The sequence below is a fragment of the Pollicipes pollicipes genome, unplaced genomic scaffold (genome assembly GCF_011947565.3).
Source record: "Pollicipes pollicipes isolate AB1234 unplaced genomic scaffold, Ppol_2.1 Scaffold_6138;HRSCAF=7277_pilon_pilon_pilon, whole genome shotgun sequence".
Taxonomy (NCBI): domain Eukaryota; kingdom Metazoa; phylum Arthropoda; class Thecostraca; order Pollicipedomorpha; family Pollicipedidae; genus Pollicipes; species Pollicipes pollicipes.
The window spans coordinates 26973157-26988960 of record NW_023596818.1 but is presented as its reverse complement, the minus strand read 5'-3'; the positions used below and the strand labels follow the sequence as shown (position 1 = coordinate 26988960).

General features: G+C 65.4%; 1 protein-coding gene across 1 annotated transcript in view; it reads left to right on the top strand.

Annotated features, from left to right (window-relative positions):
• The window catches only part of LOC119105518 (protein MTSS 2), a 72642-nt gene that overhangs the window by 50551 nt on the left and 6287 nt on the right, over positions 1-15804 (top strand). The window contains exons 7-8 of the mRNA XM_037228982.1: positions 9149-9291; positions 12899-12994. Coding sequence (XP_037084877.1) covers positions 9149-9291; positions 12899-12994 — 239 coding nt within the window. The remainder of the gene's footprint in view (positions 1-9148; positions 9292-12898; positions 12995-15804) is intronic.

Below are 15804 nucleotides of genomic sequence, written 5' to 3'. Positions count from 1 at the left end.
TCCGCACATCACTGTTTCAGCTCTGCTACAACGGAGTCTGACCCTGCCTACACCCGTGCTGTCTGTAAAATTTGGCCAGCAAAACTGTTGGCTGCAAAATTTACCGATGATGACTTGAAGCGGTTTCAAAAGGGGACAGAGGTGAGACCAAACTGTCGTCGTCAAAAATCAGGAGGTCGAAATCATTGGACAATGTGACATATCCGCGAATAAAGATCGAAGACAAGAAAATAGTATAAAACTGAGTGTCCAAACCTGTCTATAACAGGCATCATTTCCACTAAAAACCTTCAATCTGGACACATTTTCTCTGCAAGAGATCACGCAACAGACGATTAACTACAGTCAGCGGCGTAGTTTTGCAAAACATTTGGGTGGGGTGGGTTAGTGTTGGCTAATTGGCCAACCTTACCCCAACATATGTCAAAACACGTGCATTCCCCGACTTTGGGTCAGTTTCCTTCAGTATGTGGAATGTGAGTGCTGCGATGCCCCTCCAGCTACACCGAAACATTACACCGCGGGCCGCAGTAAGAGGAGTTATAGATCGGCGTAGCTGGGGGACATTGTCCCGCCTCTGACCCTGGATGGCGTGTTGCGCTGGCTGGCGCTCCTGTAAGTGGATAGTCTGGCCCGTCTAAGTGGATAGTCTGGCCCGTCTAGATTTAAAAGACTCGTCTAGATAGAGCCTATGGCATGCTCGTGAGCGAAATGGGTTCTGATTGAACCTCCGGCCCTTGGGTGATATCTGAATCAATGACTTGATGGCACCCAGACAAGCGAGTCGGTGCGGACAAGCTCTCGGTGTATGTCATGAGCCGGTGGCGGCAGCCGTGGGTAGCGGGCCGGCGTCGTTTTGCGGCTGGCGTGCCGGTGGGCGGGCGCTCTCCCGGCTCTCCCCGGCTCGGCTGTGACGAGCTGGCGGCACTGCCGGCGCGCGGGCCCGGCTCGGCTGCGTGCGGTCCGGCTCGGCCCGACTCGCCGGGGATCAGGCGGCACCGCGCTGGGCCCGCTCATGTCAGCTATCGCCGCCACCGCGCGTCTGGGCGGCCGTGTCTCGCATCGCCGCGCTTGTTACCCGCACGCGGAGCGCGTGTGAAGGCGAGGTGATACGAATGGTGCCAGGGGTACGCGGGGGAGGGTACTCTGTAACAGCCCGACCCGCGCTGCTCTCACGTCTGGACGCTGCCGGGTCAGGTTCGGTCGACTCTCAGAATTTAGAGCCGCTTCCTCGGTGGCGAGGGTTGTCAGACTGCTCGGCACCGCTGTCGGCCGCGGGCCGCTTTAACAACGGGCGGGCATGCGGGGCACTTGAGCTATGACAGCCCCTGCGAGTGAACCCATTCACCCCGATTGCCTGAACTTTCACCGGCGTCGCGCACAAAACCGGCGTGAAAGGCGCGCACGCCTGCTTGCTTATCGCTCCCAGGCGTTCCGCAAGCCGCGTAGGCGGTGCACGCTTACGCGGAGACGTTGGCGGCGCGCCGCTTCTGCCCTTGTGCGGAAGCGGGGCGGCGCCCGGCCGGCCTCGGCGCTTGACACGCGGGGCTGCAGGCTCTGCACCGGCGGACTGCGTTAGCGCGCGTCAGCCCGCGCTTCTGCACCGCGAGCGGGAGGCGTGCGCCGCCGCCGCCGCCGTTCGGCCGCTGGCGCCGGCCGTGCGTGCCAAGAATACGGCCGTCCCTGTGCCACTCGTATTGACAGCTGCCGGCCAGCGGCCCGCCAGCATTGTGTGCCGGGTGTGCGGAGCTCCGCCGCCGCGCCGCCGCGTCGCCGCGCCGCCGCTCCGCCGCGCCGCCGCGCCGCCGCTCCCCCGGCTGGCGCGCTGATGGCCTCACCTCGGCCGAGACCTGATGGACGCGCCCGGACGGCTCTGGGCCTGTGTGCCGGGTGTGCCGAGCGCCACCGTTCCCCCGCTCCCCAGGCTGGTGCGTTGATGGCCCCACCTCGACCGAGACCTGGTGGACGCGCTGGGCGGCTCTGGGCCTGTGTGCCGGGTGTGCCGAGCGCCACCGTTCCCCCGCTTCCCGGGCTGGTGCGTTGATGGCCCCACCTCGACCGAGACCTGATGGACGCTCTGGGCGGCTCTGGGCCTGTGGGATGACCGCCGGCGGGCCTCTGGGACGGCCGCCGGGACGGTCAGGGGATCCGTGATAACCTGAGGTGATACGAGAGATCACACCTGGCGTGGGCCGGTCACGGCTGCTGCGTGATGGCTAGAGCTAATCGATGATAACCTGGGCTGATAGGGGCTTGCCGCGTCCGATCTACGCAGACTGCATCTGCGCGTTGGTCTCAGGCGATGCGTAATGATCACAACCGATCAAAGGCTATGGTAAACGAGGGGGTCCCAAGGGAGGACCCGACCAGACATGGGTAATGCGCACTGATTACAACTGACCAAAGCTGATGATAGCTTGCGGGTCTGAGCGAACGTGTTCTCCTCTGCCGGTGAACCCCTGAGCTGCGTGTGACCGTCAGCCGGTGGCAGGTGCTGGCCGACCAGGCGCCTCCCGCCCGGTCGGACCGGAGCACCGCAGCGGACCGGAGACCTAACTGGCGGTCCGGTGTACGTCCTGTGCCGGCCGGGGGTGAGGTGTACGTCATGTGCCCACCTGCGGTCCGGTGCATGTCATGTGCCGATCGGTGGTGAGGTGTATGTCATGTGCTCACCTGCGGTCTGGTGCACGTCATGTGCCGATCGGTGGTCCGGTGTACGTCATGTGCCGATCGTGTTGGCCCACCTGCGGTCCGGTGCATGTCATGTGCCGATCGGTGGTCCGGTGTACGTCATGTGCCGATCGGGGGTGAGGTATATGTCATGTGCTCACCTGCGGTCTGGTGCACGTCATGTGCCGACCGGCGGTCCGGTGTACGGTTGCAGGCGGGGGTGGGGTCGCTTCCGGTCGGCCATGTGCCAGCTGACCTCCGGCCCGGCCCGTGTACGGTTACTGTCGCGTCGAGTCCCGTTGTTTTGCAGTCCTCCCCCTCCCTGGACAGGTCGGCGACGGGCGGCGCTTGGTCTGGGCGGCCGCGGGCTGTCAGACTCGGCGCGATGTGGTCACTTCAGTGGCTGGACGCCACTGAGTAGATAAACATGTCAGGGGCGGGACAGGACATGAGTGGCCGAGCAGCTCTCGTCCAACAACGTCTGTCATCGGGTGTGGGCGCCGCGTGCAGTGCTGGCTGCCTGTCGGTCGCGGGGTCGCGCGTGCCTGGGGTGGGTGCAGGGTGTTGGCGAGCCGTGCTCCGCGGCGGGGATCTGTGGCCCGCTTTAACCGCTGGTGCTGGTGGCCAAACATCCCCTGAGTGGTGAGCGGGCCAGGCTCGACTGGCCTGCGTGGGCCGACGTCAGCCCGGCCCCGCTCACGGGGGACCACAGGCGGGGCAGGGGCGGGACGGCACGAGTGGCGCAAAAGCCGGCTGGCCTGCGCGGGCCGACGGCAGCCCGGCCCCGCTCACGGGGGACCACAGGCGGGGCAGGGGCGGGACGGCACGAGTGGCGCAAAAGCCGGCGAGCTGGCGTGGGCCGGCGGCAGCCCGGCCCCGCTCACGGGGGACCACAGGCGGGGCAGGGGCGGGACGGCACGTGTGGCGCAAAAGCCGGCGGGCTGGCGTGGGCCGAGGGCAGCCCGGCCCCGCTCACGGGGGACCACAGGCGGGGCAGGGGCGGGACGGCACGAGTGGCGCAAAAGTCGGGTCGTGACGCGCGCGGCTCCGTGTCGGGCGGCGCCGGCTACAGATGTGGGCTCGCTCACGACGACCGTCGGCGAGCGGCGTCGGACGGGCTGACAGGGCTCCAGAGCGCGACAGCATCCCCGAGATTGGGTGCGCCACGTTGCAAAGTGCGGCGGCTTTGAAACGCGGTCACCCTGCGGTCGCCAGACGCAATCGAAAAAGCTTGCGGAAGTTTTTGCAGAGCTGCTGCGACATCCATCACGTTTATTACCGACGAAGTAGCGGCCGCCGGCTGGCACCGGGACCGACAGCTGCCGCCGCCGGCCGGTCGATGGGAACGGCGCGTCTTCCGTCGTCATGGGGCTGACAGTCATCGACTGGGCCTTCGGGAAATCCGTCCTTTGCCGTGCTGGAGGTCCTCGTATGTCCGGGCCGGAGGCGTCGGCCGACCGGGACCGGCGCGGCGCTCCCCGCGGCCGATGATGGCCCCTTCCATTGGCTGAGCCTGAAGATGGCTGGCGGCGGCGGCGGCGGGCAATAATGGCCGACCGATATCCGTTTCATCGGCGGACCGCCGTAATCAGGCGGTGGCGGCGGGATCGATGGCCGTACCCGGCCCGGCTCGGCTCGGCTCGGCTCGGCTCGGCTCGGCTCGGCTCGGCTCGGCTCGGCTCGGCTCGGCTCGGCTCGGCTCGGCTCGGCTCGGCTCGGCTCGGCTCGGCTCGGCTCGGCTCGGCTCGGCTCGGCTCGGCTCGGCTCGGCTCGGCTCGGCTCGGCTCGGCTCGGCTCGGCTCGGCTCGGCTCGGCTCGGCTCGGCTCGGCTCGGCCCGGCCCGGCTCGGCTCGGCCCGGCCCGGCCCGGCCCGGCTCGGCTCGGCTCGGCTCGGCTCGGCTCGTCCTGGCTCGGCTCCGCCATTAGCAGAGTTCTGTCCTGCTGGGGTGCGATGCAGCCAGCAGCCGGCGGTGCGGACGGTCGACCGGCCATCTGCCGGTCAGTGACACCCAACAGCTGACGGCGCTGCCGTGCGACAAAGTCGCCAGCTGGCGTTCGCGCGCCTCTGCCAATTAAAACACGGACCGCCGGTCCAGCCTACTCCCCGAAAAAACTCGTGGTTACACCGTTCGCATGCAACTGCTATGGCCAGTAGTACCACAACCCAGTGACAACGCACGTAACCTGGGGTCAGTGAAGAACAGAGCGGTTGGTGATCTAACACCGAACAGTTGGACCATCACGAGCGCCACCGGCCTGTGATCGGGTCCGGGCTCAGCTACGCCGGGTCAGCTCTGGGCGCTAACAGCAGGGATGGGTGCCGATCTGGCGGGAGGAGCGGCCCGGCCGGCCGCGGCGCTTGGCCCCGCGCCTGGGGTTACGTCTGTCGGCGCCGGAGAGAGGGCTCACGCTCCCATGTGACTGGTTTTTGCCTGTTGTCGGAGGGTGGAAAGGAATGACCGTTCTGGCCGCGCTGTGCCTCCGCCTCTGCGAAGAGTGCACCTTTGAACGGTAAAAACGTATGTCGTAACGTATGAACGTTAACGTTCGACCATGGGCGTAACATTATGCTCCCTCCCTCCCTCCGGCTCCCACGTCGCCGTGATAGTTACTCCGTCGCTGCCGGGGAAGCAGGACGCGTGGCGTTTCAGCCATCCCTCACTGGTAGCGGCTGCGTTCAGCGTGATCTGCATTTATGTACATTTACAGCGGGCGATGTGGCTTTACTCCGACTTCCATCGCCGATAGCCTCTAGCACTTGTGTCGTCGGCAGTGGACGGTCGTATTCAGCGTTCTCCCAGCCTACTGTGACTCGGCGCACGAACTCGGCGGCAGCGCGGCCCTGACGCGGGCGCCGCCCTCGAGTGGACGGTGCCTCGGCGTCGGCCGGCGCGTCGGCAGCGGCGGGGCGTCACCGCCGGGCCCTGGCGCGAGCGCCGCCCTGGAGCGGACGGTGCCTCGGCGTCGGCTGGCGCGTCGGCAGCGGCGGGGCGTCACCGCCGGGCCCTGACGCGGGCGCCGCCCTGGAGCGGACGGTGCCTCGGCGTCGGCCGGCGCGTCGGCAGCGACGGGGCGTCACCGCCGGGCCCTGACGCGGGCGCCGCCCTGGAGCGGACGGTGCCTCGGTGTCGGCCGGCGCGTCGGCAGCGGCGGGGCGTCACCGCCGGGCCCTGGCGCGGACCCAGTCGGCACCGTCGTGCGTCGGTCCCAGTGTGCCGCCTCCATTGGTCGAAGTTAAACAGGAAGCGGCAGCGGCGGCGGTGTGCGAGCTGCCGGCCTGGGCTGCGGCGGCGGCGGCGGCGGCCACCGGGGAACGCCGGTAGGAGACGACGCGGCGCTCGCGGCGGTCCGCGCGACGGGGTCAGCAGAAGCCTTCTGGTGGCATTGTCATAGGTGGAGAATACAGCGTGCCAGGTGTGCGAGCGATCGACAGAACGTCACCCAACACAAGCACAGTGTTGGCATCTGTTCAATGAAACACGCCCGCTCCGGTAGCTTTGCCACACCACTTTCTACGCGCGCGCCGCTTCCCTCGTCATTCTCCGCCCGATGGCATTGTCCGCCGCGGCGACCGCCGGCTGACAATGACGCGGTGACGCTCAGGCCAGCTGTGCTGGGCAGGTCGACAGCGCTGGCTGACGCCGCCGGCTGACGCTCAGGCTAGCCGTGCTGGGCAGGTCGGCAGCGCTGGCTGACGCTTAGGCCAGCTGTGTTGGGCAGGTCGGCAGCGCTGGCTGTCGCTCAGGCGAGCTGTGCTGGGCAGGTCGGCGGCGCTGACTGACGCCCAGGCCAGCTGTGTTGGGCAGGTCGGCAGCGCTGGCTGACGCTCAGGCTAGCTGTGCTGGGCAGGTCTGCAGCGCTGGCTGACGCTCAGGCCAGCTGCGCTGGGCAGGCCGGCAGCGCTGGCTGACGCTCAGGCCAGCTGCGCTGGGCAGGTCGGCAGCGCTGGCTGACGCTCAGGCGAGCTGTGCTGGGCAGGTCGGCAGCCCTGGCTGGCGCCGCTGTCCGGCACGCGCAGACGCTGGACGGGCTGGCGGCCGGCGCGCCGCGCGCTCTCTCCCGCGCCCCGGCCAGCCCCGTGTGGAGGAGTCTCACGTGTGGCGCGTGCCGTGTGACGTCACCCGCTCAGCGGCGTCGGGCCGGAGCGGCGCCCAGGCCAGACATACGCAGACGATCTCAGTGATCGGGGGTGGCGGTTTGTGGGCACAGTCTCCATTGACGTGCATCTGTATGGGGCTCGGCACTGCGTTGGACATTGGATCAGTGAGAGTGCGCTATTTTGACGATGTGCAACAGCTGCAGCAGCAGCGTGCAGACTAGCGTAATGTCCATTACGCCATCGTACAATCGCTACCGTAGAGCCGCACGCTTCGCCGAACGCCCAGCACCAGCAGTGTCCGTCGCTCCAGGGTGGAGGACGGGAATAGACTTTCGGATTCAGTTGCGGGCTTGATCTCGGGTATTTTCTGCTGCCGAGGTTTCTCAGGAAAAGGAGGGCTCTGTGCCGGGTCCGGCTCATGCGGTGGGTACATCGTTGTCACAGCGTTCGTACCCCGTAGTCGTTAACAATGCACGCATGCTATCCGTGAGATCTGTGGGCCCGGTGGTCGGTACGTCTCCATTCACGGATGTCTGGCTTCTGGCGCAGCTGTCATGGTGAACGATGTGTGAAATGGACATGACTTTGTCTAGGGTAAGGTTGGTCCAACGACCGCAGGTTGTAGAGATCGAGCAGGGAGGAGGGGGATTTTGACGATGGCTGATCCAGGATCTTGCCAGTCACGAGGCTTCAGACACGATTGGGACGGCCGGGTTGCCGGCGGAAATGTGATATGGTGGAGAACAGGGAGTGGGCGACGACGAGCGTGGCTGAGCCTTGCTAACTGTCAATGGTTTTGGCTGTTGCCTTGTTTCGTTTTCGCCGCTGCGCCGCTAGAAAACGCGGTCCCGATCACGTCAATCCCAATGTGATCGTCACGTGACGAATCGTGTCGGTCCACCGGCGCGTCACGCGACGAAGCACGTCGGCTCATCGGCGCCCTTGGGACGCAGCCGAAGCTGGTGCGTGATGAGATCGAAATCCTGTCGTGGACTGGGGACCTCGACCATGGGGCTTTTTGCTCGTCTGGTTTTTTGTTTACACTCCTGGTCTGTCGGAGTGTTTTGTCGGCGATGTTTATCTTTGCCCGTGCGCTAGTTCATGTGACTCGCTCTAGTAACGCCGCTGCTGTCCTGCTGATGATGACGAGAAAATAATTGCGCCGGTCGCCATCTGCTGAGTCGAGTTTCGTGTCGAGACAGTGTGGCCATCGGGCGCAGTTGGCCGGTGCTGAAACGTGACACGACTGGCGACGCCATGGATTAGAGCTTTGCCTCGGCGTGTCTTAAGGCAGCCGGGCGACACCCTGGCAGCCGGCATCGCCCCCCCCCCCCCGTAACGACCTGACGCGACACCGCTCCCCGTAATGGCCGCCGACAACCCTCGTGACGCCTGGCCGCCGCAACCCTCCTGACCGACCACCGCCGCTCACCCCTCCTCGACTACCGCCGACATCACCCTCTGTGCCGGCTGCCGCCGACGCCCCCCCCCTCACCACCGCCGACACCTCTGTAACGACCTGACCGCGACATCACCTCGTGACCGGCCTGGCCGCCGACACCACTCCTTTGTGACAGGGCGCCGACCTGACCGCCGACACCACTCCTCCGTGACCGACCTGGCCGCCGACACACTTCTTTGTGACAGGGCGCAACCTGACCGCCGACACACTCCTCCTGACCGCCTGGCCGCCGACCCACTCTGTGACAGGGCGCCGACCTGACCGCCGACACCACTCCTCCGTGACCGACTGCTCCGAACCACCCTCGTGACCGACGGCCACTCACACCACTCCTCTGTGACGAACTGGCGCGGCGACACCGCTCCTGTAACCTATTGTTTGCGGCCGCCGGCACCAAGCATCCCGTGACCGACCTGCGGCAACACCCCCTCCGTTGACCGACCTGACCGCCGACACCACTCCTCCGTGAACCGGCAATGGCCGCCCGCCGATGACCCCCTCCGTGACAGGGCGCGCCTACATGACCGCCGACACCAACCCCTCCTAGCTGGACCTGATCCCTGCCGGCACCACCCCTCCGTGACCGACCTGACCGCTGACGCCACCCCTCCGTGACCGGCCTGGCCGCCGACTGCACCCCTCCGTGACCGGCCTGGCCGCCGACACCACCCCTCCGTGACCGGCCTGGCCGCCGACACCACTCCTCTGTGACCGGCCTGGCCGCCGACACCACCCCTCCGTGACCGGCCTGACCGCCGACACCACTCCTCTGTGACCGACCTGGCCGCCGACTCCACCCCTCGGTGGCTGGGCAGCCGACCTGGCCGCCGACACCTCCTCCTCCGTGACCGGCCTGGCCGCCGACTCCATCCCTCGGTGGCTGGGCAGCCGTTGACGCCAGCGGCCGGCTGTTTCAGAGTACAAGCGCCAGCGGTACGAGCTGAAGAAGCGCTCGGCGGAGGCGCTCCGGCTCCACAGGAAGGCGCGGAAGGGCGGCAGGCCGGCAGAGCTGCAGCGCGCACTGGACGCCCAGCTGACCGACCTCCAGCAGCGCTACCAGGTGAGCCGGCGGCCCGCCCCGCCGGCCCGGGCTGGCGCGCCGACTGGACCGGAGCGGCGGCCGCCTGATGCTGGGAAAACTGCGGACAGAGCTGCGTGTGGTGTCCCACATGTGTGTCACGTACTATACCTTTCATTTACCCCCGATTGATTGCCCCCGTTTACCCACGATTGGTCGTCTTTGCCATGTTGATTCGCATCCGCGCATGCATGTTGGTATACTTACGTTCAGTTATATTTTATTTATCAAAATTGTAATTGGCTCTTTATATGACCTCGTTTGTCATCCTTTGTTTCCGGCTGGTGGAACCACTGATTATTTATATTTAGCTCCTCACTTGGCCCCGTTTGCCGTTTTTTATACGAGCCTGCGGGACCATGGCGTTTGTGTCATCTTCCCGCGTATATACAAGCCATGACCACCACGCCGTCTCTTGGTGACATAAGATGCCGTGTGGTCGGCGGCCGTGTTTTTGTGGTCTCCGTCCGTGTTACTACGTTACATCAGTACACTCGGTGGTAGGTAACCGCAGCCGGCCCTGGAGTGTTTGGCGCCACGGCACCAGCGTGTGTTGCCCTGCCAGTCAGCTGTGTTTGGATAATGACGCCAACCGGTGATCCAGCGCCCAGTTTACGGAGACGGTGCCGCCTCCCCGGCACGAGCTCACAGAGCTGATGATGACGTCAGCCGGCGATCCAGCGCCCAGTGTGCGGAGACGGTGCCGCCTCCCCGGCACGAGCTCACGGAGCTGATGATAGCCCCGCTGGCGACACCCTCCCACGCCCGGCTGTGGTGGGACCAGCTCGGCTGCCACACAGCAGGCAGCGACTCTGGCGACACCCTCCCGCTCTCGTCTGTGGCGGGGCCAGCTCGGCTGCCACACCGCGGGCAGCGACTCTGGCGACACCCTCCCACGCCCAGCTGTCACGCGGCGCTAACTGCCTCCGGCGCTGTGACCTTCCTGGCTGTCAAAAAGCGTGTTGACGGGTGGGCCGACCCGTGCCGTCTCAATCGCCGCCGGCGGCCGTCCAGGGCCGCGCGTGACAGCGGTACTCCTGCTGCGGCCGCGCCGGGTCGGCTGTGCCTCCGTCGGCCCTCCGCTGCGCGTGGGTCCGGGCTGTGGTCACGTGGTGCGCTGCGCTGGCCCTGGGCGGCTGATTGAGCGCGGCACGTGACCGCCGGTCGGACGCTCTGTTTCCTGTTGTCGCCGCGACGCCTCCGGCCGTGCGTTGGCGGCCTATTACGGGCCAGTGTCGGCGCCGGAGCCCGACCGGCGCTGTTTACCGAGGCCGGAGCCCGGCCGACGCCGTTTACCGAGGCCGGAGCCCGACCGGCGCCGTCTACCGAGGCCCGAGCCCGGATGGCGCCGTCTACCGAGGCCGGAGCCCGACCGGCGCCGTTTACCGAGGCCGGAGCCCGACCGGCGCCGTTTGTAAGGCGCCGAGCCCGACCGGTCTGTCGTCGCCTGCAGGTGGAGCTCTTTCAGAAGAATCCTGTCATAGTATCGGTCAGTGTAGTGTCCGCCTTGTGGGATCGCTCAGTTCGATGTGCTGCAATAATTGGCCTGCGGATGCAGTCAGCTCCATAATATCCTTTCATTATTCTCGCCTTTCACTGGCTTCAGCTTGGTCGTGCGATGTAGGAAGCACATGCTTGTGACGATCGCTATCGCTTGTCCTATCTGGGAGAGGCGAGCCGCGGCTGGCGGCGCATCTAAAACCGCGTCGTCTCCGTCAGACGTGCACCACCAGCGGGCTGAGGTAACCTCGCTGCCGCGTCCGGTTCGAAGCAGTGTCTCCGTGCCGGTTCGGTTCTCCTGTCGCCTGCTGTCGCTCCCGCTAGGCCTTCCCAGGAGGCTGGGCTGACAACATCGCGGCCTGCTGGGAAGACGGGTGAAGCTCGATATTTCGAACGCGTATCGACGCTCCCCGGCCCCCTCCCCTCCCGTATTGATGGCGAAACGGGCTCAACCAGCCTCCGCCGCTGCTGCTTTTGATGGTGTCAGGGCAGACGTGGCGTCTCCCTGCTGGATGGCGCCCTCGGGATTGGTTAATTTGCCGGCCCGTGTGGATGGGCGAGCGATGATCGGTGCCCCTCGCTCGGCAGTAGTGTTCGGCCTCGTCAGAAGCCGTGTAATAAATAACGCCGGCAATAATAGCTATGCTCTCGTCCGCCCGGGCCGGATGCTGATAGAAAAGCTGAGCTGTAAAATTTTAGTGGTAGGCTTCAGCTATAAAATTATTGCACAGGCAACTCGGCTGTAAAAATTGCCGTCACGGCCTCAACTGTGGGGCTGGAGCTGAAAATCGTGGGCGCCGAGCTCGTGCGACATCGGAAGAGCCGTCGCGCTGCGACTTCTGCGTGATCATTCCGTCTCGCTCGCAGGGGGTCTGCGGCCCGTAAACAGCGTCTGCTGGCAAAATAAACCGCGCAGATCGACGCTAAACCAACACAGATGGCGGTGCGTGCGCTACTGGGGCCTGTGCCAAGCGTGCAATTGCCGGACACGAAGCCGATGTAAAGCGGCGGCCCAGTTCACGACTGGGCCGGCGCTGCCAAGCCAGACGTGCGGTTGCATGCTTCCGGTTAGGCTGAGGTGTGGGCCTACGAGCAACTGGCGGGCGAAATCCCCACGCCTGAGATCAGCCACGATGAAAAATGGCAGCGGAGCGAAAACAGTAGCTGCGCCGCCACGGTCCGACGCCGTTGGCGGGAAACGTTGTGAAATAAGCCGGCTGCCCACCGTCGTCGCTGGGGGTCGCTGGAGTCATCCTCTAGAGCGAGACAAGGCTGACGATGGCTATTCGCGCGTCGATGAGTACTTCTGGTTACTCCTGGCTTTTATCATGCCGCCTGCGCCCTGTGGACAGATTCGCAGGACAGCTGCCCGGCGGCGTCCTGCAGAGCTGCCTGTGACCGCTTCGGTTCCGGGGCCTCTCATGCTTTGGTTCTGGAACCTCTCATGCTTTGGTTCCGGGGCCTCTCATCTGCGCTGATCTTTACTGGTGGCGTTCGCCGGCTGCGTGGTGGAGCTGCAAGCGCCAGCAGGCCCGTTTTGCGTCCCGTCGTCCCAACAGCTGCAGACTGCGGCCAGCCGGCCGGCTTCTGGCTATGCACTTCTGCAGTTCCTGTTTGAAGAGGTCGTTTGTATTGTGTTTGTGTTTGTTTGTGCAGGCGGTGATGTTGCTCTATTTGTCATCGTTCTCTAGAGGCATGTGTCTGTCTCCGTCTCCCAGAGCCAGGTGATGATGTTACCCTTCTCCCGCTTCTCAGAGCCAGGTAATGATGTTACCCTTCTCCCGCTTCTCAGAGCCAGGTAGTGACGTTACCATTCCTCCGTTTCCCAGAGCCAGGTGGTGACGTTACCCTTCTCCGTTACCCTTAGAGCCAGGTGGTGATGCTACCCTTCTCCCGCTTCCCAGAGCCAGGTGGTGATGTTACCCGTCCCCCGTTTCCCAGAGCCAGGTGGGTATGTTACCCTTCTCCCGCTTTCCAGAGCCAGGCGGTGACGTTACCCTTCCCCCGATTCCCACAGCCAGGTGGTGATGTTACCCTTCCCCCATTTCCCAGTGCCAGGTGGTGACGTCACTCTGTCTCCGTTTCTCAGAGGCTGGAGGAGTCGGAGAAGACCTCACTGGCGGCGGCCATGGTGGAGGAGCGCAGTCGCTACTGCCGCTTCGTCGCCTGTCTGCAGCCCGTCGTGGTGAGTACGGTACATGTTGCCACCTCTCTAAACAGCTGCCCACTCTCCGGCGCCACGTCCGGTCGGAACACCGCTGGGAACGAACGGACATCGCCTGTGTTCGCTGTTCGGGCGCCGTCTATAGCTTCTCTGGGTCAGTTGTGACGTTGTGAAGCGCGCAGTTTTGAGCATTGCTTTCACTCGGGGTATCACGGAGGATATCCACCGCAGATGTCTGTATGGATGACACTCATGGAGACGTCTTGCTGAGCTAGCACTGTCTTTTGCCCCCCCCCCCTCCCACACACACACATTATCATCATCACCACACCTCTCTCCTCGTCCGGCGCCGGTCAGCTGTCCCGCCGGTTGAAGGTGGGAAGAGCGGATGGTGCAATGGTATCAGGCACCCGAGAGCTGACTAAACAAGAGTTGGGACACTGCTGTCGCTGCCGAGAGCTGGGGCGCCCTGCTGTCGCTGCCGGGAACTGGGACGCCCTAGATGAGAGCTGGGACACGCTGCTGGTGCTGCCGAGAGCTGGGACGCTATAGACAAGAGATGAGACACCCTGCTGTCGCTGCCGGGAGCTGGGACGCCCTAGACGAGAGCTGGGACGCCCTGCTGTCGCCGCCAAGAGCTGGGACGCCTTAGACGAGAGCTGGGACATCCTGCTGTCGCTGACGAGAGCTGGGACGCCCTAGACGAGAGCTGGGACACCCTGCTGTCGCCGCCAAGAGCTGGGACGCCTTAGACGAGAGCTGGGGCGCTCTAGACGAGAGCTGGGACGCCCTGCTGCCGCTGACGAGAGCTGGGACGCCCTGCTGTCGCTGCCGCTCTACTCGCCGACTGTCTCCGAGTCGTGACACCGCCATGAGCAAAGCGCCGGCTCTCGAGGGAGGGACAACTGTGTGTATTTCCTACTTCCGGGCTTTGTTGCGCTATTTTGAACAGCACGGTTGGCTGCCCCAGCACCGATCGCGTGGCATCCCGCGTCCGACCCCTTTCCCCGCATGCGTGTGCGTTTGCGCGTGTGCGCGCTTGCATGCGCGGCCGCCGTACGGTGGGCGAGCACGTGACCGGCCGAGCCGGCCTGTATTGACGGTCGGCCGCCGGAGACGGCAGCACGTGACCACGAGATCGATGCGTGTGCCGGCCGGCGCCGGGCAGCGCCAGCGGCGCCGCGGCCGCCCGGTAACGCGCCGGTCAGGTGCGCACATGCCAGATCGCTCAGGCGCTCGGCCGGTTCCTATCGCTCGGGTGCTCGGGCGTGTCCTATCGCTCACGCACGCCGTGTCCGATCCGTCAGGTTTGGGCAGCCCCGGCGCCGGGACTCGCTGACGCTGTGTGCTCAGTCCCCGGGGTAGCTGCGGGGTGCCCGACTTATCAGCTCAGTCTGGCGGCGATAGATTGGACGGCAAGTATCCGCTCGTCCGGTACCGGAATGCTGAATATTCAGGACGTTTCCACGAAAATTGACGGCCCGTTCTCGGAGGCAGCGGCTCGGTCAGCCCCCGTCTGCCGCTGAGTACGGCCTGTGGGGCCGTGATGCGTTCCGGAGTTTACGGAAGTTGTCGTTCAGCGGCCGGCCGGGGCGCAGGCGCCGGCTAATCCCGGCGCCGTGGCCCCGTTTGTCGGCGGTCCATGTGACCTGGTTATCACCGACGCACGCCGGCCGGTTTGTTAGGGAGATGTGTGACATGGGGAGACTAGGGGGATCGTGGATCACAGCAGATGGAATCCAGTTATGCTTCCTGATCCTTGTAAGTTTGCCTTAATGACTTCAACCTGAGGCAACTTCTGATCTTCGGTGTCGCTTAGAGCTTGAGGCGTTTTCAGTTCAGTAACGTGCGGCTGTGAGCCACGTCTGCTGCTGTGACGGCCGCGGCGGTGGTCAGACGCTGAGCCCAGGCCCGCCCTGCCCCGCACCCCCTGGCCCCTCCGCTCCAGCCCGCACTTCCCCAGGGCACCGCCCAGCGAGGACGGGCGCGTGCTGAGTTACGCGCCGAGCCGCCCAGGGCGTGAGGCTGCGGCTGGCGGCGACGCCACTGAACAGGACCGCGCGCCGCCGCGGCACCCTGCCGGCCGGGCCGGCCGGGGCGTGACGCTGCAGCTGGCGGGCGACGCCACTGGACGGGGCCGCGCGCCGCCGCGGCACCCCGCCGGCCGGGCGCCGGTGGGTCGAAGACGTACGCCGCGTGCGTGACGACGTCACGTCCCGCTTGGCACGTGCCGTGTGGCGCCGGCGTACGTGACGACGTCGCGTCCCGCTTGGCACGTGTCGTGTGGCGCCGGCGTACGTGACGACGTCGCGTCCCGCTTGGCACGTGTCGTGTGGCGCCGGCGTACGTGACGACGTCGCGTCCCGCTTGGCACGTGCCGTGTGGCGCCGGCGTACGTGACGACGTCGCGTCCCGCTTGGCACGTGTCGTGTGGCGCCGGCGTACGTGACGACGTCGCGTCCCGCTTGGCACGTGCCATGTGGCGCCGGCGTACGTGACGACGTCGCGTCCTGCTTGGCACGTGTCGTGTGGCGCGTGTGGCCGGGCTCTACCGGCTCAGACGCGACTGGTACCGACAGGCGGAGCTCACGTGCTGATCGTGAACGGGGGGCTGTGATGGTCAGCCCGCTCGAAGCCTGAAGGTGTATGTCACAAACACGCCGACGGCGCCAGACACAGTATCACGCCGGCAGTACACAGAGCTTTCATTAGCTGGAACCGGTGGTTCAAACCAGGCGTGGGTCATGACCGTTTGTTCCCGTGCAACGGTCCGCTCTGGCGTCAAGATCTACCTAAGATCATCAGGCCCTCATGTAACACCTCTCTCTCTC